General features: G+C 44.8%; 1 protein-coding gene across 1 annotated transcript in view; it reads right to left on the bottom strand.

The window, feature by feature from the left end:
* Window positions 1-1,770: 1,770 nt before the first annotated feature.
* TRIM71 (tripartite motif containing 71) overlaps window positions 1,771-23,741 on the bottom strand; it is a 62,834-nt gene continuing 40,863 nt past the window's right edge. The window contains 3 exon segments of the mRNA XM_037525787.2: window positions 1,771-6,264; window positions 10,279-10,413; window positions 18,567-18,734. Of these exon segments, the coding sequence (XP_037381684.1) occupies window positions 4,813-6,264; window positions 10,279-10,413; window positions 18,567-18,734 (1,755 nt within the window). The 3' untranslated portion in view covers window positions 1,771-4,812.

Below are 23,741 nucleotides of genomic sequence, written 5' to 3'. Positions count from 1 at the left end.
AAACAAAAATTAACTAGAGAAAGGAGAGAGGTGGAGAGGCAATACAGTATTATCATGGTAATGTGCTTCTCAACTTTATCAAGTATTTAATCAACAAGCAAAGGAAAAGAAAACCCGTCAACATGTTACCTTTGGTAGAAAAAGAAATTAAAAACAAACAAAAAGCAACACAGACTTCACCAGTCACTGCTCAGCACAACAGTAAATGTTGCAATGTCATGGTGATGGACATCATGCCTGGGTCCCGGAAAGCTACAAATACAATCAAGAAGTCTAAAGAATTCTCATTCCCTTCAAATATTTGATGTTTCCAACAACTAGACCCTTGGAATTGCTCCTAAAAGGGTAAATTTGTAGACATTCAAAATATAAAATATTTTTCTCTTGAAGAGAAAAAGAGACCTAAAGGTCTCTATTCGCAGTTAAGTCCTCAATAAGTCACGTGAACCAGTAGTTTCATTAATACTGAGCAATATGGTGGTGGTGCGCACAATTCCTGGCAGGGGAAGAAAAAGCCAGACTGGTATGAAATACTTTTTATGACTACATATGCCTGAGTTTAGGAATAATTTGGTTTCAAAGTTTATTTTTCAAGGTCAAAAACAGTTCTCCTGGGAGAAATCTGTTCTGGATTTATGAAAACATTTCCTTCTAGAGGTAGCTTCCCATTCCCGCCGACTCCCTAGTGGATTAATACTATTTTTTTTCAGGAACTGTCAGGTGCTAATAACATGAGGTAGATGATCTTCGCCAAAAGTGAGGTAGAAACTAAACAAAAGCAGAGGTATTGTGGGAAGTGATGTGTGTCCTGTGCCCCTGGCCCGCAGGAAGCCAGAGAAAGCTAAAGAGCCTCTGGAGGTGCTGGCTCTACGATATCATCACACGCAAGTACAAGAGTTTGACTTTTATACAGCCCCAGACTGTTGGAAACTCGGTAAGAGTGATGTTTTAAATAAATACCCTAAATACTTTTTGGCACCATTAAAAAAAGAAAAAAGAAAAGAAAGAAAGAAAAACAAGCCTATAACTTTGGCATATCTTTTACTATCTACCAGAACACAGCAATCTTAGAATCTTCCAAAGAGGAAGACAACACATATACAAACAGTATTTTGCTGCCTCAAGTCTAAAAGACTCCTCAAATAATTAAGCTTTGGCTTAACTAGAGTAAAACAGACTGAGCCAATCTCAAGCTATTCTCCTACAACTCCATCACAAAGTGCCTTAAATCTGGCAACTTGTTTGGCCCAACACATAATTTAAAATCTGTTTATGGTACCCTTATATGTGTTTCCCCAAATAAGTTAGACTTAAGAGGGCATCCATCAAGCAAAGAGTTAGTGCACTTGGGGTACTGCCCAGGCCACTGGGCTCCAGTCAACTTGCGTGCCACCTGCCAGCCACGTAATACAGCACAGGTTCTAAGAGCACATTACTGCTCAGACCACATTTACAGAGGAATCGTTTCTTCAAAAATTAACACTTTGAAACGTTAAGTCAGTGTCAACCAAAAGTGGTTTTTACCTGTGGGTTAAATTTCCTTTAGTCATCTCAAACCTATACATCTAAATCTAATTGATATCTCCATAGATAAACTGACCTTCCACCCCATACTCCAGCACCTGTCCAAATCAGACATTCATGGGGGTTATTGTGTCAATATCAGTGACTCACCAGTAACATTTTATCCTCCTCCCTCACAGCACCCAGGACCCTATCTTCTAACCATGTTAAAAAGACCCCCTCCCATCCCCTCCCCATGCCCCTTGACCCAATTCCTATCTGCCCTAGCATCACCTCATAATGGGCAGTGGACACACATTTAAATATTCCTATTTTTAAACAGCCTCACTCACACTAGGGAGTTCTAAACATTTGCTTTTCGCATCTCTTTGATTTGGAGCATTCTACATTGTACAATAAACACACTCCAAAGTGCTTTGCACCAGTCCACGTGGGTCAGGAGTCAACCATGGGCAGCCACAGATGGCCAATGTTTTAAAAACAAAAGCTTCCCAAGTGTGACCATGCTTCTCAAATGGCAACCAGGCATAATTCTGGGTGCAAAAGGTAAGGCGGTGTGCCGCCACTGAGAACAGGGAGCCAGGACAACACCCACTTGCACACTCAAAGTCAGGGGAGGGCTTACCAGCTTTAAGCCTGCGAATCGGGTCAGTCTTATTAAGACCTTGATTTATTTCAGCCATGCAAAGAAACCCTGGCTTTACAACCAAATCCACATAAAAATTTTAACTAATAAAGCAGTTTTAGTTACAGTTATTCACTAAGAAAATCTCTCACTCAGGTCCCAAGATTTTCCCACATATGGAGAAACTGGGAAGACAAAAGTAAAGATGATGGATAGTACAAAAGTGAGGATGGAATAATCAAAGCAGCAACTACCTGAAGTAAACTGCCCCAGTCATTACCTAGGTTTCTGAGAAACTTTAAAGAACTTTTAAGATCATTTCCTCAGTAAAAAATATTTAAGCATTTAAAAGCAGTTGTCTTTGGTATTTAAAGGGTGATATGGGGGTGAAGGGTGGTATGTGAGGGAAGGAGGATTAGCACCAAGTTATTCTGAAATAAAAACCAATAAAAAATGTTTAATTGCATGATGTCTTTACCAAAGAGCTTAGGGGACAAAATAAAAGGCAACTGAGTATGAATTGGAAAGGGCTCATCATTAAATTCTTCAATAAAAGGAAAAGGCGCTTTTACAAAACATGATTTCCTAACTCCTCCCCACCCTGTAATGCAGCAGCTGGGAGGCAGCTGTGTGAAGCTACTTTTCAAATTTTTGAATCCATTATTACATACCGCTCTCCTTTATGAAGCAATGTTTCTCTCCCTTGGTCACTCAGAAACTAAAGCAATGAGAACACACAGGTACCTTTAAGCAGAAACTGAATGGCCAGAAGAGGTGGATGGGGGAAAAGACCTTGATTAGTTCTCCACATTGTTCCCCATCATCTCCTTTTCTTGGGATGAGAAAAAACAAATTATTTGTGAATTTATTCTGCTCATTTAAAACTACATATTGCAACAGAAATTTCTCTTCAGTAAGGAATGGAAACTGATGTCAGTCTTTTTAATGAAAAGGACTTTCACTTGCAAACCTTGCTTGCCAAATGATCTTATTAGTCCGTGTGTGGAAAGAAGAGGTCTCCCGGTACTCCACTGCTGTCTGAAAACACCTCTTTTTCCTGAGGTGTGTTACTCTGGAAAGTAGTTCTTACTTCATTGTGGGAGAACACAGGGACCCATATGGGTTTTGACAAGCAGGGTATTTGCTTTTACCTACTTCCCAATCAAAATACAGGTAATGCCCAGAAGCATAGGTTTTGTACCTAGTTTACCACAAACACTGTAAAGTGACAAATGCCATCCCACAGTACGGCAGTGGGAGACTGGCTTAAATTTGCATTCTTTGGTACCAAGAAGTAAGTTTAACAGAAGATCTTAGTCCTTACATTTCAGGCTGGGGCAATTTGGTTTACAAATCCTTTACATTCAAAGGCCTTGCTGGGGGAGGGGGCTCAGGTTAACCAAGAAGTCCTACAGCATAAAAGCAACCCTAGCAAAGGGTGTGGGGGTGGACTGTAACTATTAATGTGACTTCAAACATTCAATTTCCCTGAACATCCAAAGCAGGAAAAAATTGTGCTTTTAAAATAAAAGTATATCCCTTTGCCTACTCTTCCTAGCAAAACAAAGAACTAGCATTACAGAAAAACATTCAAACTAAGGTTAGGGATTGGCCCATGCCCTCCCACAGTTTGGGGGTGCCTTGCTTCTTTATCGTGCTCTCCACTTACTACCCAGCACATGCATGTCACCCACACTTATGTCCACATGTCAGTCCAATGTCTGAAAACCCTCTTTATAACCAACAGCAAACTTGACTGTTTAAGAATACTTTTGAAAAAATCCTGAACTACATCTACTTTCTGGTGGAAACTAAAGTGTAAAAAGAGGTTTCTTTAGGAGGTGGCATATCATTTTCAGCTTTACTATTTCGGTGCAAGATGGCTTACACAAATACACACCTATCTTCCCTTAAAAAAAAAAAAAATTACATATCCTAAAATAGGAATAGTCTGCTTTTCTCAGCTAGTAAGTGACGGCCACATCGTCTAATAAGAAAAAACTCTGAACAGGATGATAAACACTGAGGTATAAAAGGAGAACACAGCAAAGTTATCTGTTGCAGCATTTCAAAAAGGAAACAAAATTTAAAAAAAAAAAAAAAAAGATTTTTCCAATAAGATCACACAACACAATCTAACTCCATAAACATAGTATTCTCACGAACACAGAAACTCTATAAGCATTTTAAATCCTATTTTTCCATGTCTTATAATTTTTTGTTTTTACTTAGTAGTTTTTTTTTGTGTTTCCTTGGCTCAATCTACAGAATTCACCCACCACACACATCCAGTGCCCTCCCAGCCACAGAGATGCGAGGCTTGTGCATATCACGCCCCACCGGAGAGGAAAAGGGAAGCGTGAACTCCACGGAGTGAGGACAGGAGGAGGGGGCAGAGGGCCTGCTGGAGAGGAAATGTACAGATTGATGAGGTAGATAGAAATTATCACTTCACAGGCTCAATCCCTGCAGAAAAGATAAGTACATTCATCTGTAAAAAAATAAAGATGAGGTAGGACTTAAGCAATGTTGTACTCTTCTTGTTCTCTTTTAAACAAAAGAAAAAAAGAAATTTCCCTGAGACTGTTTCGTCTTTGAAATTCAAAAGGAGAGAGAGAGACGCACACATGCACACCCCAAACACAGAAGCCTAGAAAACGTGATTAGAAGACGAGGATTCGATTGTTGCCAAAGTCCACCACAACGATCATTCCGTCTGGGGTGACGGCGATGCCGGAAGGGCGGTCCATCTGTCCAAAGCCGCTGCCCTGAGCACCGAACTTGCACAGGAAGCTGCCGTTGGACTCAAACATCTGTACCCGGTGGTTCCTGGAATCGGCCACGATGATGCGACCCTCCTGGTCCACGGCCACACCCTGCGGGCGCAGGAACTGCCCATTGCCGGTACCCTCCGAGCCCAGGAAGCGTGCTGACTGGCAATCGGGGTGAATGACCAGGAGCCGGTGGTTGTTGAAGTCGGTGACCACCAAGTGGCCCTCGTGGTTGAAGGTCACACCCCGCGGGGAGTCAAAGTGCTTCCAGAGAGCTCCCTCGAAGCCGTACTTATTCAGGAAGACTCCATCCGGCCCAAACAGCTGGATCCGGTGGTTCCGAGTGTCAGAGACCAGGATCTTGCCTTCAGGATTCACAGCCACATCCCAAGGGTAGTTGAACTGCCCATTCTTGGTTCCTTTCTCACCAAACTTAAGGAGGAACTGGCCCTCAAATGTGAAGATCTGAATGCGATGATTGTCCTTATCCGCCACCACAATTCTTCGGGAGGCGTCGCAGGCCACTCCGGCTGGTCGGTCAAACTGCCCGGGCCGGGAGCCCAGGGTGCCGAACTTGTGGTGGAAGGCACCACAGGGCTTGAACACCTGGATGCGGTTGTTGCTGCGATCCGCGACAATGATATAGCCCTCCTTGTCCACACTCACGCCCCAGGGGCGGCAGAGTTTGCCGTCGCTGTCACCTTCACTGCCGAAGCTCAGGCCGGGAAGCCCGATGCCTACGTAGCTGCGACCCGACTTGACCACCACCTTGAAGGGGCTGTTCTCTATGTGCTGGTTGCACATAGTGACGGACACCAGGTGCTCGCCCTCTAGCTGGGGCCGGTAGCTCACCACATAAGTCCCATTCTGCTGATCGCTCACCTCTGCGCCAAACAGATTGCCATCAGGGCCGAGGACCACGGCTGACATTAGATCACCTCCGGAAAGACGAGGTTCCCCATCGTGGTCATAGCCGATGACGGTGAAAGAAGCCACCTTGCCCTGGAGCGCCCTCTTGAGACCATCACCCGTGGCCTTGGTGAGTGGTGCAAAGGCCCCGCTGCTGACGAATCCGAAGGACTTGATGGCGAGATACAGTGCCTGGTCAGGGGGTGTGAACATGACCCGGTCATCTTCCTGGGGCTGCAGGAGGCTGCGCACGGTCTTGAGCTCCTGCACCTGGGCCAGCATGCGGTCTCGGGCCAGCAGTATGTCCAGCGCCCGCCCCTCCTCCAGGACCTGCTGTACAGCGCTGATGGTGCTTTCCAGCTTATTTAGGTTTTGCCGCAGCTTCTCCACCTGCAGGTATAAAGACTTGGCTTTCACCTGTCGAATCTTCTCTACCTGGAGGAACAAATGAGAATAAGGAAAAGAGGCCACAGGGGCTTAGAACCAAGCTCAGAAGGCAACACATAACCCAGGCTCTACTCATGAAGCCTCACAAACCCCCTTCACCAAGGAACACAAAACACAACTGGTTTAACACGCTTCAAAAACGACCAAATCCATCGGCAGAGGAAAGCTGAGTAACTTCCAGATTAAAAGATGCTAGAAACATGACAACTACAGCTGTGCATCACTCACCAACAGGGATGTGTTCTCAGAGCTGCATCACTGGACACTCCATCTTTGTGTGAACACCACAATCTAACGACGCAAATGGAGATCGTACTGTCTACTTCCTATAGCCAGACTGCATGACATAGCCAACTAGGACCACTGTTGTATATGTGGTCCGTTCTTAACCTGAATGTCATGAAGTGATGCATGATTGTAAATGCAAAGAGTGATCATGGATTGGAGGGGGGCACATTAATAGCTCTTAAAGCCATTATGGAGAAAATTGGTGAAATCTGACCACAATCTGAGGACTAGACACTAACAAAAGCACCAAGATTCCTGATTTTGATAGCTGTGACAACTCTGGACTATATAAATGAATGTCTTTGCTCAGAGGAATGGAACACTGAAATGTCTACCCACCACATGTCTATGCATACAGAGGATGATGAAGATGGAGCAAAATGTAAATGACTGAGTCTGGGTCAAAGACATACACAATTCTCTTACTATTCCTAAACTTTTCTGTAAGTTAGAAATTATGTATAAATAAAAATGAAAAATTAAAGTCATCCAACAAATGTTTACTGTGTACCTACTTTGTGCCAGGCACAAGTACACTCCTTGCTCTCACAGAGCTTTCAAAATGACAGATATTAGGCAAGTAAACAAAGAAAAGAGCTAAGATAATTTCAGAGAGTATAACAACAGGGTGTGAAATTCAAGTAACCTGGAAGGCCTGATTTAGAGGGCTGTCAGAAACCGTTCCTTACTGGAGCTGAGACTTGAAGATTGACACAAGCAAAGGGAGGTAAACAGAGACTGACCCAGGCAGAAAACAGAGAGGCAGGCACTTATTTGAATTTTTTTAAAGTTTTTAAGATTTATTTATTTATGCATATAAGAACTGGGGTGCAGGCCAGAGGGGTGGCGGGGGTGAAAGGATTCATCAGAGACAGAGTGGGGAGCAGAACAGGTAGACTGACTAAAAACACACTGCAGAGGGGAGCAGCAGGTGAGACAGGAGAGGTCTGCTAGGCCATGTGGGTCAGCTCCCTGGCTGGGGGATCGAACTCATGTTGCAGTGGCTGCAGATAGCTTCAGAGTGCTGTGACTTAACCCCTTGTGCCACCGGGGAGGCCAAAAAAGCCAGTTTTAAGTAGGGAGTGACATGGACAGATTTGTTTTGGTAAACGTCAGCTACATAAGTGTGCACTAGAGAGAAGCAGCAGATAAGGAAGGAGATGAGACCCGTGATCATTCAGGTGAAGGAAGGTGGTAACACAGGCAGCCTAGGGGGCTGTGGAGGTGGAGAGAAAAGCAGCAGAACGGATCCTGGAGTCAGAATCAGCAGAGCTTCCTGATAGACTGGAGGACAAAGCTAGTCATGCAATCCCCCCCAAAGTGAATGTTGAATGCTGCTACAAAGAGGCAGAAGATAGGAGACAGTGTGTAGAGAAAGCAAAAGTATTTGGTGAGGACCTAATTCAAAGGTACAAAGTCCCCCGTTTCTCTAAGTGTCCTCTTTTCACATCTGAATCTTAAGTATAGGTTTTAGAAACCTTCAACAGGGGAGACTGAAAGGTCCCACACCCCAGATTTAGAGATAGTTTGTGGTAACTGCTAGCCTGCGTTGTTTCTAAAGGAGCCCTTCAAATATAAGATGCTAAAAAACAAATATAAGATGCTGTTTTACATAAACATGGACCCTAACCCACCAAAATAATCCCAGCTTCATAAATTCTGAAACCATGGTCATTGGGAATGTGGGATTTTGTCTGACCACGAAACTGTCATCCCTCCGTTCTAATACAATAACTAATCAAAGTCCTCTAATTTTAAGTGATCATTTCCCTCATGAAGGGAATAAACAAGCCGCCTGGCTAGTTCATGCTCTCCTGCAGAGGACCATGACACTTTGGAGTGCTCCACCAAACGATCTGAAATCCACAGAAAGTCTTAAGTGTCCACTATTGGGTGACCAAGGGTTTAATTTTTCCTCTTGAGGGGCGAGGAAGTGATTTTTGACCCATTTATGCTTTCTCATCTGTCTACTATGAAGGCAGGACGTGTGTGTGCACATGCTCCTGTGGGGACAGATCAAAGAGAAGCTTCATCCTTTGGTCTTGAACTGGGTCAAAGCTCTGGGCTTTATGATTCTTCAAGAGCTGCTTGCAGCTAACCTTACTGGGGAGGTCAAGTCCCCCGGAAATTTTTAAACCACAAGAATGAAGAGATACATGAGGAACTGGTACTCAAGTAACTCATGTCCAATAACTAAGGATACAAGAAAACAAAACACAACAAAACTCAGGCAAAAACAGGCAAGAAGGCTTTGTTGGAAGTGAACAGAAAAATCAGCAATTAATAAAAGAGAGGGGGTATGCCCACAGGCTTTTGGGCAACAAAACGTAACCAAGTGTAAAGTGAAATGAGACCCAGGTGTGTCCAGAATGAGCAAGCCTATTTTGGAGTTATCTGAGAATGAGCTGTTTATCCTTTTTAAGATTTGACGCTTCTTCCATATTTGCTTTTCCTAGAGTAAAAATTTCCTTTCCATTTGTCCTGGAAAAAAACTGCCTTTAGAGAGGACCCTGAGTCAGCCTCACAGGAGGGAGGGCAACTAAGGTGAAATCTGCAGAAACTCCTACACACAAAGGCCTTTTCATCAGCAAATCCAGAAGAGCAAGTTTGTGACAGAGCTCACCGCAGAGCTCTCAGGTTGCAAGCAGGCCCCTTTCAGCTATAATTAACATTCGTGGGTGGCATGAGACTGGCAGACCACGGGGACATCTGAGTGTCTGTAAACCATGTCAGGTCCACAAAGGTGCCTGAATAAAATATAGCTGAATTAAATCTTGGACTTTTCCCACCCAAAGAAAGGACTTTTCTTGTCAAAAGTAACTAAGCCAGATTCCTTGAAAGGTTGGAAGAAGCAGAAAGCAGCTAATTATTAGCTAACTAAATGAAAGCTGCAATGTGAAATCCAACATGGCCTTCTAGAACATGCTGGCTGGATGCAATAATTGCTAAGGGTCACTTTCAGAAACTACGATGTCATCTGTATCACCATATAGTTTAGATGATCAAAACAAGCTTGCTAGCTTGAGTGCACCCCTTTAACTGGCTATGTATACAGTCTAACTCATGTCTTCAGGTAATGAAATTAAAGTGAGCAGGTATTGGGCTCTAGCTCACGGACAGGTATAGTCCCCTCTTCTTCCTGAGTGGGAGTGAAGCATCAGAGAAGGAAATATTGGGGTGGTGCCTTGGGTGGAGAGTCTTTCCAGATTCCTGATTTCCTTCTAAAGAGCGCACCCACATGCTGCTCAGCTCTCTTTGTTGCTCCAACAGAAAAAATGGCACATGTTGACTGCCCTCCTATGTGGCAAACTGCTTTTCACAAGGGGTCAGGAAGCGCAACCAGCCAGGACACCAAAAATGAAGGATGCTCTCATAAGGACATTCTCAATTATATTCCTTTCTTTCTTGCTGCCTCCTTTTGAGTGTGTGGAATATAAAACCTGAGACTCTGTCCAGTCTTGGGTAGCCCCCAAGTTCTGGAAAGACTTATTGCTTCACTACATGGACAGCACCCAGTTTTCTAGAGAACCCTGCCTGTCTCTGCCAACAAACTTTTGAACACTACTGAAAGTTTTCTTAACTCAAGAGCCGGGGCCAGGATCTGATGTGAGAATTCTAGTCAAGTTTTACTGAGGTTCACAGAAGAAATATTGGCCAACCACCTAGGAGGCCAAGTGGGGGGCAGCCGAGTGGGGGTGGCATGCTCTCCATTACCTTCCACAGCAGCTCACACTCCCGCTCCTCCAGGGCCTTCTTATGTCTTGCAGTCACGGCTTTGACTTCTGACTGTACCACCTTTGCCTTCATCTCCACCTGTTCTGCCACCGTCTGGGCCTGCTCGATGCTCAGCTGGAAAACCAAAAACAACCTCAAGGCATCTGAAGGAACTTCTTCACTCATCAGACAAGACATTTAAGTCCAGGCACTTTTTTGGACCTGGGAAGTGAACAGCCTTCCTTGGCAGCCCCCATACTGCACAATCCACTTCCTTGGAAAGAAAGCAGGGACTTAGGGAGAGAAAGGCAGCTCTTGGACATGTAACTGAAGAAGCTGCTGGCAAGTGCTGGATTTTTTTGTATGAGAAATGGCACCTACGCTGTGGATGACAGGACTATTAAGAGATACGTCGACACAGTGAAACCAGTGTTGCTGGGTCACAGCCGAACACTGGGAATGAGGATCAGATGCAAAATATACTCTGGACGCAACAACTTCCCACAGACTTTGCAGGAAAGCACAAGGGCCTGCATATCTCTCACATGCGGGGACAAGTGGCCGCCCTGCTCCTTCCAAGAGAACCAACACAAAGTGCAGACTGAGAACATCACTGGACCCAGCTCAGAAACCACGTGCGAGTCCATCCTGCACTACTATATACCCCACCCTGTACCACCAGCCCCAGTCAGTCAGCTTAATCAGACGTATTATTGTTCATAAAAAATTAATCGAGACAGAAGGCCTAGTGTTTTCATTAATATTACATTACATGTCTTGAAAAGCCATAAGGATTGAGAGATTGAGGTATTAGATCAGGGAGGTGACAGTGACCACTGCTGCCGGTGCAACACGTTTTAGAGCAGGTGTCCCCACCAGGAGCAGGGTCTGGATCCTGATGGGGTCTCAGGAACCAGGTCATGGTAGCCAAGCCCCCACATGCCCTGCCTGGATGAAGGATTTCAGATATGGAATACAACTAAAACTTGGACAGGCTGAGTAAGCAGGTTAGATGGGTCTTCATAGGAGTCAGGAGACCGAGGTTCAAATCCTGGCCTTCTCCATCCTTGGTGAGCCTGAGGAAAAGGTAGAACAGTACCAGGCACAGAGCAAACCACTGCTATTACAGGGTGTTCTGCAGGCTAGTAAGACCATTCTTTGCTGCACCCAGCTCAGCTCCTGTCATGCAAGCAGGGCCAGGTAACCTAGGCCTATTTGCACTTCTTGCCTTACTGTTTTTAAATCATGGTAAATACAAATAACAAATTTTACCATTTGTGAATCTAGCACATTCAACATTGTGCAACCATCACTAGTATCTGATTCCAGAACAATTTCATCACTCAAAAAAGGAAACCCCACGCCCATTAAGCAGTCATTCGTCATTTACCCCACAGCAACCACAGTCTACTCTGTCTCTATAGATCCGTCTACTCTGGATATTTCACATAAATGGAGTCAAACAATACATGACCTACTTTACATTTATGAATATAATTCCCACTAAACAGTTGTGACTTGTCTTAATCACTTCTAATAGGGGCCCCTCTTTGCCATCTTTAATCCTCTCCATATGAATGACACATTATTGGTATGGGAACCACACCCTCATTGCAGCTACCCCAAACCACTCGTGGCTGACAGGCCTAGCAGCTCACTACATTTTTGCCCCAGTCCCCACAAAGCCTAAGGGTCCACTGAGTGGATCAGAGTTGGCACTTGGTTGCATGGCCTGGAACGCCTTCATCACCAAGTTCCCCAAAAACTTCAAACTAGCTTAGGTGACGCTTCCTTCCTAAAACTGGAAATGAAGGACACTCTCCCGTTGTGTTTTATTACTCCATCTTTACAATCCTGCCCAAGAGTCACTACATATCAAACTCAGAGGAGATTTAAGAACAGAGTCCATAGTACTAAGCCACTGGGTTGCAACAGGAACACTGCACGCATTTCACATTTGCTTGTGTCTATGCCATAATGACACAAAAGGCACCAAAGCAACTTTGCTGGGTTAACGATTCAGGTAAATTCAGGCCCATCTGAAACCTGAGAATGTTGAGCTTATTTGGAAATAAGTTGTTTGCAGATCTAATTAGTGAAGATGAGGTCTTCCTGGATTAAGCTGAGTACTGAGTCTAAAGACTGGTATCCACAGAAGGCCAGATGAAAACAGAGATGGAAAATCACATGAAGATTGGGGCAAAAACTGGGAGATATACAGCTACCCCGCAAGGAACAACAAAGCACTGCAGGCCATAACCGGGAGCAAGGAAAGGAGGGACAAGGAAAAGTTCTTCCCTGGAACCTTCAGAGGGAACATGGTTCTGTTTATACACCTGATTTTGGACTCCCATACTTGAGATAATGAGAGAATTAATTCCTGCTGCTTAAAGTCTCCCTATTGTTAGACCAGCCTGAGAAAAGGAATATGGTAGCCAAGAAAATGAAGCAGATGCATATATTCAAATTACCCCAAAGATAAGAAATTAGAATGGCCAATCAATGAGGTATACCTATGAGCAGGTATTACAATGGAGTTGGTAAATTTCCAACACCTCAGGCTATCAGTCCTTGTTGATTCAGAAAGAGAAACTTCACTAGACATTTTAAAACTGCCAAGGCCAACAGCGCCCTGAGGACTAAAGACACAGTAACTGCAGGAGCTACCTGCCCTGGGACTGGAAGTGGGGAATGGAAGGGGAGTGGGGGTGGGGAGGGTTTCACAAGAACCCAGAAATATGTAGACGTTATGTTCTACTCATGCTGGGAATTGCAAAACCTGGAAGTTGGAACCAACCTCTGTTATCAGGATGAAATAATGTTGCTGATAATGAACAGAAGTCAAAGGGAAGAAGCAATTTCTTCTTCCCACTTTCAGATGTGTGTGGTTTGATGCACTGCAGTCCTAGTATCACATGGATAAGAACTTAATAACCAGTACACCCTGTTTTCAGATGTGCTGGTTATTAATTAGCATAGAGCTACTCCAAGTAGCATGTGACCCACATAACAAAGCATATGTCATACTATTTTTTAATTCCTCAGTGGAAAGCACGGGTGGCAAATTGCTTTCTACCTGCACCCATGTCATGTCATTTACCAAAAAGATTTTTCACAAAAAACCAGAAATAATAGGCTCATAGTTGGTCAGGGCAAGAGAGGCTGGAGAGCAGTGATCACCCTGTACCCCAAGAGTGGATTCACACAGTGTCTCCTCCCTCTCCCCGAACTGTCTCCCAATCAGATATGCACTCTGGTGTATTCTTGCCAGTTCCTTGCAGATGCTAGGTTGGGAACGCCTATGACAACTGTTTCTTCCATTCTTCAATAGAACTGGTACAAAAGGGCTTACAAATAAGTTATTCCCAAGCATGCAAGGATAATATTCCTAAAGTTAAGAGTCATAAAAAAAAGTCGTATGTGTAGACACAAAATGGACCTTTCTGCCCCAGACAGTACACAACCCAGTCAAGGACTGCATTCCAGGATGTGCTGAGATGGATCCCTTTCTCTAAAGCAGGTAGGAGGTAGGTGGGTGAAGGAAATAAATGACAATGTGTGACCAGCAGCCATAAAATACAGAAAACATAAGTGATACACTACTGGACATCAACCACAGAGACGTATTTAGGGACACAACTCCAACAGCAAGAGAAACAGAAGATGGGACTACATCGAACTCAAAAAAGCTTTTGTTTCACAGAATAAACCACCACCCAAAAAAAGGGGTGGACTGCAACATAAGGACTGGGAGAAGCTATTTGCACATTACATAAAGAACTCCATACACCTCAACAACAAAAAGCAACCCAACCAACCAACCAACCAACCAACCAACCAACCAATAAATAAATAAATAAATAAATAAATAAATAAATAAATAAATAAATAAATAAATAAAGGGTAAAAGACCTAAATAGACACTTCTCCAGATTAAGGCATTCAGATGGCCTGTAGGCACATGAAAAAAATTACTTCAACATCATTTATTATGAAGGAAATGCAAATTAAAACTGCAATGAGATATCATTTCACTGCTACATCAAAAACACCGGGGGGGGGGGGAATCAGGTAGGTGAGGATACTGAGGAAAAGAAACACTTGCCTACTGTTGGTAGGAATGTAATATCGCATTGCGTCTAATGGAGAGCCCTCAAAAAAAAATAAAATCAGAAACACTGTATGATTCAACAACACTACTGCTAGGTAATTACCCAAAGAATATGAAAACTAATATGAAAAGATTTGTTAACTCCTATATCCAAAGGAGCATTATTCATAACAGCCATGAAGATATGGAATCAACCTAAATTAAAGAAATTGTGGGAAGATTACTCAACTATTAAGATTACTGATTTACTAACAGAGGGAAAGTAATAAAAGTTTGTATCTCATTTAAGATTATGGTGAGCCTGCAATGAAACCCACTGTGCATAACCAGTATGATACAAGGCTGGGTTGTAGTCAATGGCTACAAGAAATGCTATGCAAGGCTTCTTCTTGAATCTCTATAAAAGGCTGGAAGAGTATGCCCACTTCTCTTCACTGTCCAGAACGTCAAGGTGACAGACTGAGTTCTGGCAGCCCTTTTGAGACACAGGGATCAATGTCAACACCAAGGAATGGTGGGACAGAGTTGAAGGCTTCTCCATCGACTGCCTGTATCACAAGACTTCTTTTTTCAATAGGAGAGATGAAATCTTGAGATTTAAACCGCTATTCTGCGACGCAGTGAGGACCTTCAAAAATTCATTGCTGGGGCCTCCCTGGTGGAGCAAGGGGTTAAGTCTCAGCACTACGAAGCTATCCACAGCCACTGCAGCATGGGGTTCAATCCCTGGCAAGGGAGGTGACCCACATGGCGCAGCAGACCTCTCCTGTCTCACCCACTGTGTCTCTGGTGAGTCCTCTTACTCCCTACACCTCTGGCCAGTACCTCAGTTCTTGTATGCATAAATAATCTTTAGAAAAAATTCATTGCTAAATTCATTCTGTAGCTGATTCAAACAAAACAAAATCTTCATCTATCACAGAAAGCAGATTTAGTGGTTATCTTGAAACAGGAAAACAGAAAGGAAAGGAATACCACTAGGAAACTTGTGGAGGTTCATAATCTTGACTGTGGTGACATTTTCAAGGGTGTCAAATCTATGTTGAACACTTTACATATAAACGGATTATATACCACTTTTCCTCAAGAAAGTTGAAACAATTTTGCTTCCTTCCAATCATATGAAGAAAACACTATGATTAATATTTTGGTCCATTTTTATTATCCTCCCCTATTTCTTGCATTCTTTTCTGGGTTTCCACAATTTTTTCTTGAACCAACTTCATGGCTTTCTTGTTTTCATGAACACTATGTTTTGTTTTATGTGGTCACAAATTTTATTTTCCCCCAGAGCAATAGAAACTACTCTTGAAAAGTTGTGAAATACAAGTGAAAACTAGCTTCTATTTTTTAACCTTAAGGGGGAGTTATATGTGTATTTTTAAGAAAATACCACTCCCCCCAAAATTGTATGTTGGCTGACTACACACTTTCTGCTCCAATGTTCATACTAAGAACAGAAAACAGTCTTCACAACATCTCCATTGTACTCTTTAATACAAACACTATTAAATGACAACATAAACAGCATACAGTTGGGCATCCTATTTCATTAACATTTTGACTAAATGTCCGAAAGAATCAAGAGCCCAGTGCACTGCACACCCAAGACAGCATTTTAATGGCATTTCTACATCTCTTCACCCCATGGACCTCATGTCAAGATTTCAGTGACTGTCGTTTTTTTCATTGCTTAGGGAAACCAATAAAGGAGGAAATACTTATTCATACAAATCTAATAACTATATAAGCAAATAAAAGCATACCCTTGTGCTAGAGCCTTTCCCAGTATCTTCCAGATGCGCTTTGTAAGTGACTTTTGGAGACAGGGAATCCACCTGAACCTCTCAGAACAGGGTTCTCCCTTAACATAGAGGTTCAGGTCAATATTTGCTGAACACAAACTCCTGTTCTCAGTGAGTTTCAGTGACACATAACTACATCATCCTGACCCCTACTAGGAAAATGAAAACTGGGGCCACACCAAATCTCTTGGCCTTGGGGACAGAGCTCATTTCAGTGGCTTAAAAGGCAACAAGCTAGCTTTTTGGCAACTGGTTTTTAAGCAAGGCTAAGAGTCCTCAATCTTTACCTCTACTTCCCCTCCCTGCCCTAAAGGTGGGTGCTGACATTACAGAGTTAACTCAGAGGGAAAGAGCTGTTGTGTTTTTTAACCAACACCCAAGGACTTCTTTCTTAACAGGTATGGGGTGGTAGAAGGGGAGAAAGACATGCTCTACTTTCATAGAAGGTCTCCAGACAGTTTTCCAAGTAGAGTCAGTGTGCTCAGGATCTGATGCGCCTTTCAGATAGAAGAAAGGTGTACTAGATCACTGAATGCAGTTTGTGTGATTCCATAAGGGCTTTCTAATAAGTGAATTCACACTTGTGCAGTTGGTATTCCGCAGGTGCACAGCAGTGTGGCCATACAGATTAGCAAACTTAACTCCCCCTGACCCCAAGTACCAACCAACCACCTGGCTCCTCTGCCCAAACTGCTCCATGATCCAGTATTTACATTAGCACCAGGTAGGTAGTACCACTAACATTTGGTTTTCATTCCAAGGTTATTTTCACTGTTACAGCAGAATCTCAGCTGACAGTGTATCTGCTTTAGAAGGTTAAATATGGGGGCCTCCCTGGTGATGCGAGGGGTTAAGACGCAACCTATGAAGCTGTCCGCAGCCTCTGTAGCACAAGTTCAATTCCCAGCCAGCCAGGGGGCCACCCACATGGCACACAGCAGACCACTTCTGACTCACCCGACACTCCCCTCAGCAGTGTACTTCTGTCGATCTGCCTGTCCTGTTCCCCACTCTGTCCCTGGTGAATCCTCTCACTGCCCCCCACCTCTGGCCTATACCCCAACTCTTGTATGCATAAATAAACAAATCTTTTTTAAAAAGTTGAATATGGTAAACAAAAACCTTCTGCACCCTCTCTGCACAAAAAACTACAATTTCCACTTCCCTGAGATTTCATCATTTTAAACACAGATCTCTCTTAAGCCTCCAGCAAATCACGACAACTCATCTTTCTCCCCTGAGTGTTTCATGCCAAAAAGGACAGAGAACACCAACATTCTCTCAACTGTGTCAAGGGCACTCTTAACTGTTTTCAAATATCCATGAACAGAAAGGAGTTAATAAGATCATCCTGCATCAAGGGGATACACCCAGAAACCAGTTCTTAGTGTTCCCCAGATGATGCCAACAGCAGCCAATGTCCAAGATGCATCAGCAAGGATAAGCATTTGACAAGGTCCTAACTGCAACATAGGAAAATGATTCATGGAGACAGGATTGAAACCACCTAAAACTGTGCATGCCAGCAAAGAAGAATTTAGCAGCAACTAAGAGACACTCTAAAGCCATGAAGGAAAGGAACTCTGACACAAAAATATGACAAAAATCAGTCTTTCAAGAAATATGGACCCTCAAACTTCAAATTTTATGACTTTAATATCAGATAATCTGGCTCATCAGAAAGATTTCCTCAAAATCATGCATAGGAACTTGATAGTTGCTGAGAAACTTATTTTAAAAACAGGCCTCTCTGGTGGCACAGGGGTTAAAGTCTCAGCACCATCTAGCTATTGCCAGCCACTGTGACATCAGTTCAATTCCCCACCAGGGAGCTAACCCACATGGTGCAGCAGACCTCTCCTGTCGCGCCCACTGCTTCCCTCAGCAGTATATTCAGTTTATCTGCCTGTTCTGTTCCCCACTCTGTCTCTGGTGAATCCTCTCCCCTCCGCACCTCTGGCCTACACCCCAGCTCTTGTATGCATAAATAATTAAAAAGAAAAACTGAATAGTAATGGTCTCTGTCTAAAAATCACTAAGTGTTCAGTCTTTCTGCAGTCCTGACTGAAATATACTAATATCCACTTGGATTGGGGGAGGGAGCTGGATGTGAAACAGGCAGATTAGGTGATAGGGGCCCGGTCTAGGTCTGAAAGCACCTTACAAGCCCTGACTGGCCACATCCTTCTATCTTCACAAGACTGCTAGAAGACATCTCCCCAGCCCCCCAGGGTACACATGGTATCACACGAACTAATCTGGGTCACTGTTCCATGGTCCTTACAAACTGGCATCTGCCTAGTAGTCTGCACATGCCATTTGAAAAGGAGTGGGAAAAGCTTTGGGGAAGGACAGGGTGTGAAGGGACTGACCTGGATAGCCTGGCGGCCCTGCTGGGCGTCAGCCAGCAGCTGGATGGTTAGTGCCCGTGAGTCCTGCAGCGCCTCCTGGAGGTAGATGAAGCTGTGGCCCCCATGCCGGCCCACTGTACACTCACGACAGATGGGCACTGAGCAAGTGTCACAGTACAGGTGCAGCACCTGGAGACCAAAGAGGGAGACAGGCATCAATGAGAGGTGCGGGGTGGGGGCAGCATGAAGGAGGAGTGCTCTGACCCATAAACCCAGACGCACTACCAGCAAGCACACTCCTACAGGGAGTAGGGGCAGAGCAGTCAACTGTAAGCACAGCTTGCTCCCCGCCACGTTCCCACCCGCTCTGCCCTGTTCCCATCTGCTCTGCCCCAATCAAGTAAAAAACAACCCATTCCCTCATTCCCCTTTTTCATTCAGAACCACAACTGAGACACTTCAAAGGCAAAGATGAGACGAAACAATCCTCCGGGCATGAGATATTTCTATGTCTTAGATTAATTACCCAGGAAAGTTATAAGATTATGTTTCTCTGGTCTGAGATTGGTAGCCCTAATGACAGAATATGCCAAGAGCTTCTCTTGCTACCCCAGTCTGAGTGTGTACAGCAAGGTTAGGGGCCAGGATCAACCACCCTTGCACCCTCCCCATCAAGGAGATTAATGCAAAGGAGCTTTCTCCCAGCAAGCTCTGGTTAAGCTTCTGGAACGAGTGTGTGTGTGTGTGTGTGTGTGTGTGTGTGTGTGTGTGTGTGTGTGTGTGTGTGTGTGTGTGTGTGTGTGAGAGAGAGAGAGAGAGAGAGAGAGAGAGAGAGAGAGAGAGGGAGGGAGGGAGGGGTTGGCACAAACCCCACCTGCTGATAAATGAGGAGGTCTCAAGAGAGAAAGTTCCTTGGCACAGAAAATGGGCCAGTTTCATTGTATCCTTCCACAGAACAGGGCACTTAGCACCACTCTCCGTAAATGTTTGCTGGATTGCTTTCAAGAGCAGAGCTTAAATTTGCCTCTCGTACACCTGGCTGTGAAGGAAAGCCAGCCAAAACGAAACAGGCAGGGAAGCAGTGTCCAAGCAGAGTCCTTTAGCTTACACAAGGGACTCAGTCCCCAGATGACTGAAAGGAGGGTGTGACTCGCTCAAGGCCACACAGCTAGCAAGGAAGGGCATGGCAGGAAGCCTACGGGCGTCAATGAGGAGCTGGTACCAACACAAAAGATACCAGCCACCTCATCCAGAGCACAAGCAGCACCATGCTAAGTGTTTGTGGAACTCAGGATACAGACAGGAGAACTTCTGGGAAATGGTTCTGGCCTAGAAGCAGGGCAGGGTGGGAAATATAGTGAGAAAAAGTAATAGGAAGGGAAGACTGGTGATACCCAGTCAGCTAGAAGCCCAACACAGAAAGACCTGGGGGCAAAGGCTAAGAACGCTGCTTCTTGCCTCTTTCCAGGTCTTTTATTAATTACCCCAAATCTTGGCAAGGAGCATGTCCACTAGGAAGTGCTCTTCCAAGTGGCCTGCTCCACCTAGGGTTAGGAGAGTTAACAGGGAGGCGTGAGAGCTACAAGGGCTAGGCTGCCTCTCTGGGAACTCCCAGAAATAGGTAAGAGGAAAAGATTTAAGGCATTATGTTCCTATTTTTAAAGAAATGTTTGTCTGGTGTGGCAGATTTTATGGATCCTATTCCCTATTTGGTAGGTGGGAAATGTGATCAGGTTTGTGACTTTACTACCCTTTCTGTCCAGGGAGGTGCTATTCCAGCAACCACGGTAGAGTAAGACCACCGGGTAATGACAATTTGCCTTCTTCAAGGCCAATCGCTTTCTAAAACAGGTCCATTTAGAGGTGGGTGATCTAACTTTTCTAACCCGACAAATCTCAAATTCTCAAGCTAACCTTAAAAACGAACTAAATAATGCTCAATTGTATAGATTCGGGGGGAATTCCTGCACAATCTCATTTTATGACAGGGTGCTAAAGCAATTCTCTCACCAGTTTCAAGAACCCAACAGCACCCTTCCATTTGCTCTTTCCATTTGTCATGGGAATATAAAGGAGTCAGTCTTATGCTAGTGTGAAGTGTGAAAATCTCCCATCAGATGGTTCTTTTTAAATTAGAATGAAAACAAGCACTGAATCTTCAGCTCTGCTCCCTCTCATCTCTTGTATCTTTCTAAGGATTTACCTTTCCTGGAGCATAGCTGTGGGCACTGATGAGCACCCCCTTGCTTTCATCAGTGAGGGTGCAAGCAAACGGAATGGTGTAAGGATGAGACGGCTTGCATCCATCTGCACAAGCAGTCAGTGGAAGGAACCTGGGCTGTTAGCCTGAGCTAGCCCATGGTACTACCTGCCCATGGAATCTTCTGTCCAAACACTTGGTCTGAGCTCCAGTTTCACGTGAAACGGAACCTCAGGAGATCCCTTCACCACTTAAATCTCAGGAACCCTATTATCTCCAGGAAGTGGACATCAGAAATCAAAATGCTATGAAATAATTTCTGGTCCAAGCCATGTGCCCACTGTGTGCAAAGAATTAAGGTGGTTTTTCAGCTTGTTATAAAATCCGACCCTAGAAGATACCATGACAAACCCCATGACTGGTTGGCTTTTATAGGAATGTGCAGACGTAATGGCCAGAAGAGAAAGCCTCATCAGAATAGGTAGCAACTAGGGCCTCCCCGGTGGCGCAGCGGTTGAGCGCTGGGTTGTGAAGCTGCCCGCAGCCTCTGCAGCGCCGGTTCGATCCCCAGCTCCTCCCCGGCCACCGGAGGAGGGTCCCACGTGGCGTGCAGACCTCTCTCCTGCCGCCCGCTGCTCCCCTCAGCAGTGTACTTTGGTCCTTCTGCCTGCTCTGCTCCCAGCTCTGGCTCTGGCTCTGGTAGGTACCTGAAGTCCCTGGCACCAGGTCCCTCTCCTCCAGGACCTAGGTACCTCTCAAATGTGCAAAAGTCACCCCACCCTCACAGGCAGTCTCCACACAGCATCATTTTCACACATAGATTTCCATGCAGCTCTAAGTGCCCAGAACACAACAGATGATTTCAGATGTGTGCTAGTTTCTGTAGTTCAGGCTGGCTGTAGGGACCACGGGGAGGGGGAAGCACCCAACTGAATACAAGAGGCACAGCACAGGTGAGTGAAAATATGACCTCAGTGGTTCATGTAATCTACATACCATTGGTTTTTAAAAGAACATTGTCCAAAAATTATAAAACACAAGCCATCTAACTGAAAATTGGGAGTAAAATTTTAAGATTTCACACTCCATTTAGAAGCTCCTCCCCTCATCAACTTTCAGTTTCTAAGCTCCCCGCCCCAAAAAATTGCAGTTTTAATGTTGGTCGCATGTGGTCAATGGGCAGTAATACATGGTGCTCTTTGAACCCCTGGGAATCATTTTAGAAGAATGAACTGGTGCTTCCATCTCCAAAGGATTGAGCAGCAGAGGGTTCACCACCAGAAATGTGGCAGAGGCCCTGAACTACAGCTCTGTGAAGTGGGGGAGAGGGGCTGGAGATTGCTGTCCTCTGGCGGCAGGAATTCCAGGGTCTGGCACAACCGGACTTCCCCAGGAGATGTGTGGACACGCCTCCCTCCACCCCATGGCGACAATCTGGCTGCCTCTGCTGAATGGAGCAGGCTTGACCTCTGACCTTGCAAGTGACCACCCTCTTCCCTGCCCCCAGCTTCCAGAAGGCCCCACCTACTGCCTTCCTCTCCCAAAATTTCTAAAATACCAGGCAGAGACAAAGACCTCGGAATGCAGGCCCAGCAGGAAGGGAAGGGAAAGGTTAAAGAAAAAATAAATAAATAAAAATACCGCGTGGTAGGTTTACCTTAACCAGTTTTTAAAATAAAGTTCCTTGTTAACAAACAAGGCCTTGTGCGGGTGCTTTAGAATGTAGCTTTTTATCCAACAAGGAACACATATCCCAGGACCCCTGTAAAGACCACCACACATCTGAAGGAACGAGCTTCCAGTTCAAAACACAACTACCCACATGAGTTGAAGAATGTAAACTGAAAGGAAGGAAAGGCCTTTCGTCAAAATGCCTCAACTGAAAAGTATCAACGGCTGTGAGCTTAGTATTTTGAGATGTCTTTAACACCCCTTAAAATGAAATCTGGCCGGGCCTCCCCGGTTGAGCGCTGGGTTGCAAAGCTGCCCGCGGCCTCTGCGGCGCCAGTTCGATCCCCGGCTGCTCCCCGGCCACCAGAGGAGGGTCCCACATGGCGCGCAGACCTCTCCTGCCACCCGCTGCTCCCCTCAGCAGTGTGCTTCGGTCCTTCTGCCTGCTCTGCTCCCTGCTCTGGCTCTGGTGAATTCTCTCACCCTCCCGCGCTTCTGACTGTACCCAGTGCTTGTATAAATAAATAAAAAAATAAATCTTTAAAAAAAAAAAAAAAAACAAAATAAGAACTTTAAAAAAAAAAAAAATGAAATCTGGCCTCCCCAAAACTCTGACCTAGCCAAGCGGCAGTCTCCACTCAACCAAAAGGGTGTTTTCCGCTTTATAGATAAGAGGTCTCTTGGGTGACCACCTTTCTACCTTACCTTTCTACCACTTTTGCAGGCTCACCTATTAAACAATGGCAAACCGGGCCTCCCCGGTGGCGCAGCGGATGAGCGCTGGGTTGCGAAGCTGCCTGCAGCCTCTGCAGCGCCGGTTCGGATCACCAGCGAACAGGCAAGGGTCCCACATGGCGTGCAGACCTCTCCTGCTGCACCCGCTGCTCCCCTCAGCAGTGTACTTCGGTCCTTCTGCCTGCTCTGCTCCCCGCTCTGGCTCTGGTGAATTCTCTCACCCTCCCACACTTCTGACTGTACCTACTGCTTGTATAAATAAATACAATCTTTAAAAAAAATAAAAAATGGCAAACCAAGTTCAAGGAGCAAAGTCCAGCCATGAAATTAAGTCCACTAGATAAACTTGATTTAGGGGAAATACACTGAGGCCCCAAACTCAAGGGAGAGACACCCCGGAATTTTGTCCATGTGGTTGCGGTGAATGGGGGTGGGGACAGACAGAGGGGAGGAGGAAGGAGTTTAAAGCTCTTCAACCACAAGATGGGGAGGGGGGTGTGTGCTGCACAGGGAGCATCAAAAACTTTTTTTTTTTTGGTTTATTTACATAGAGAATATGCACACATGTTAAATGCAAGAAAAAAAACTAA

This window comes from Talpa occidentalis, unplaced genomic scaffold (genome assembly GCF_014898055.3).
Source record: "Talpa occidentalis isolate TD23 unplaced genomic scaffold, MPIMG_talOcc4v2.1 talOcc4.10, whole genome shotgun sequence".
Lineage (NCBI taxonomy): Eukaryota > Metazoa > Chordata > Mammalia > Eulipotyphla > Talpidae > Talpa > Talpa occidentalis.
This window is presented reverse-complemented; position numbering and strand designations above follow the sequence as displayed.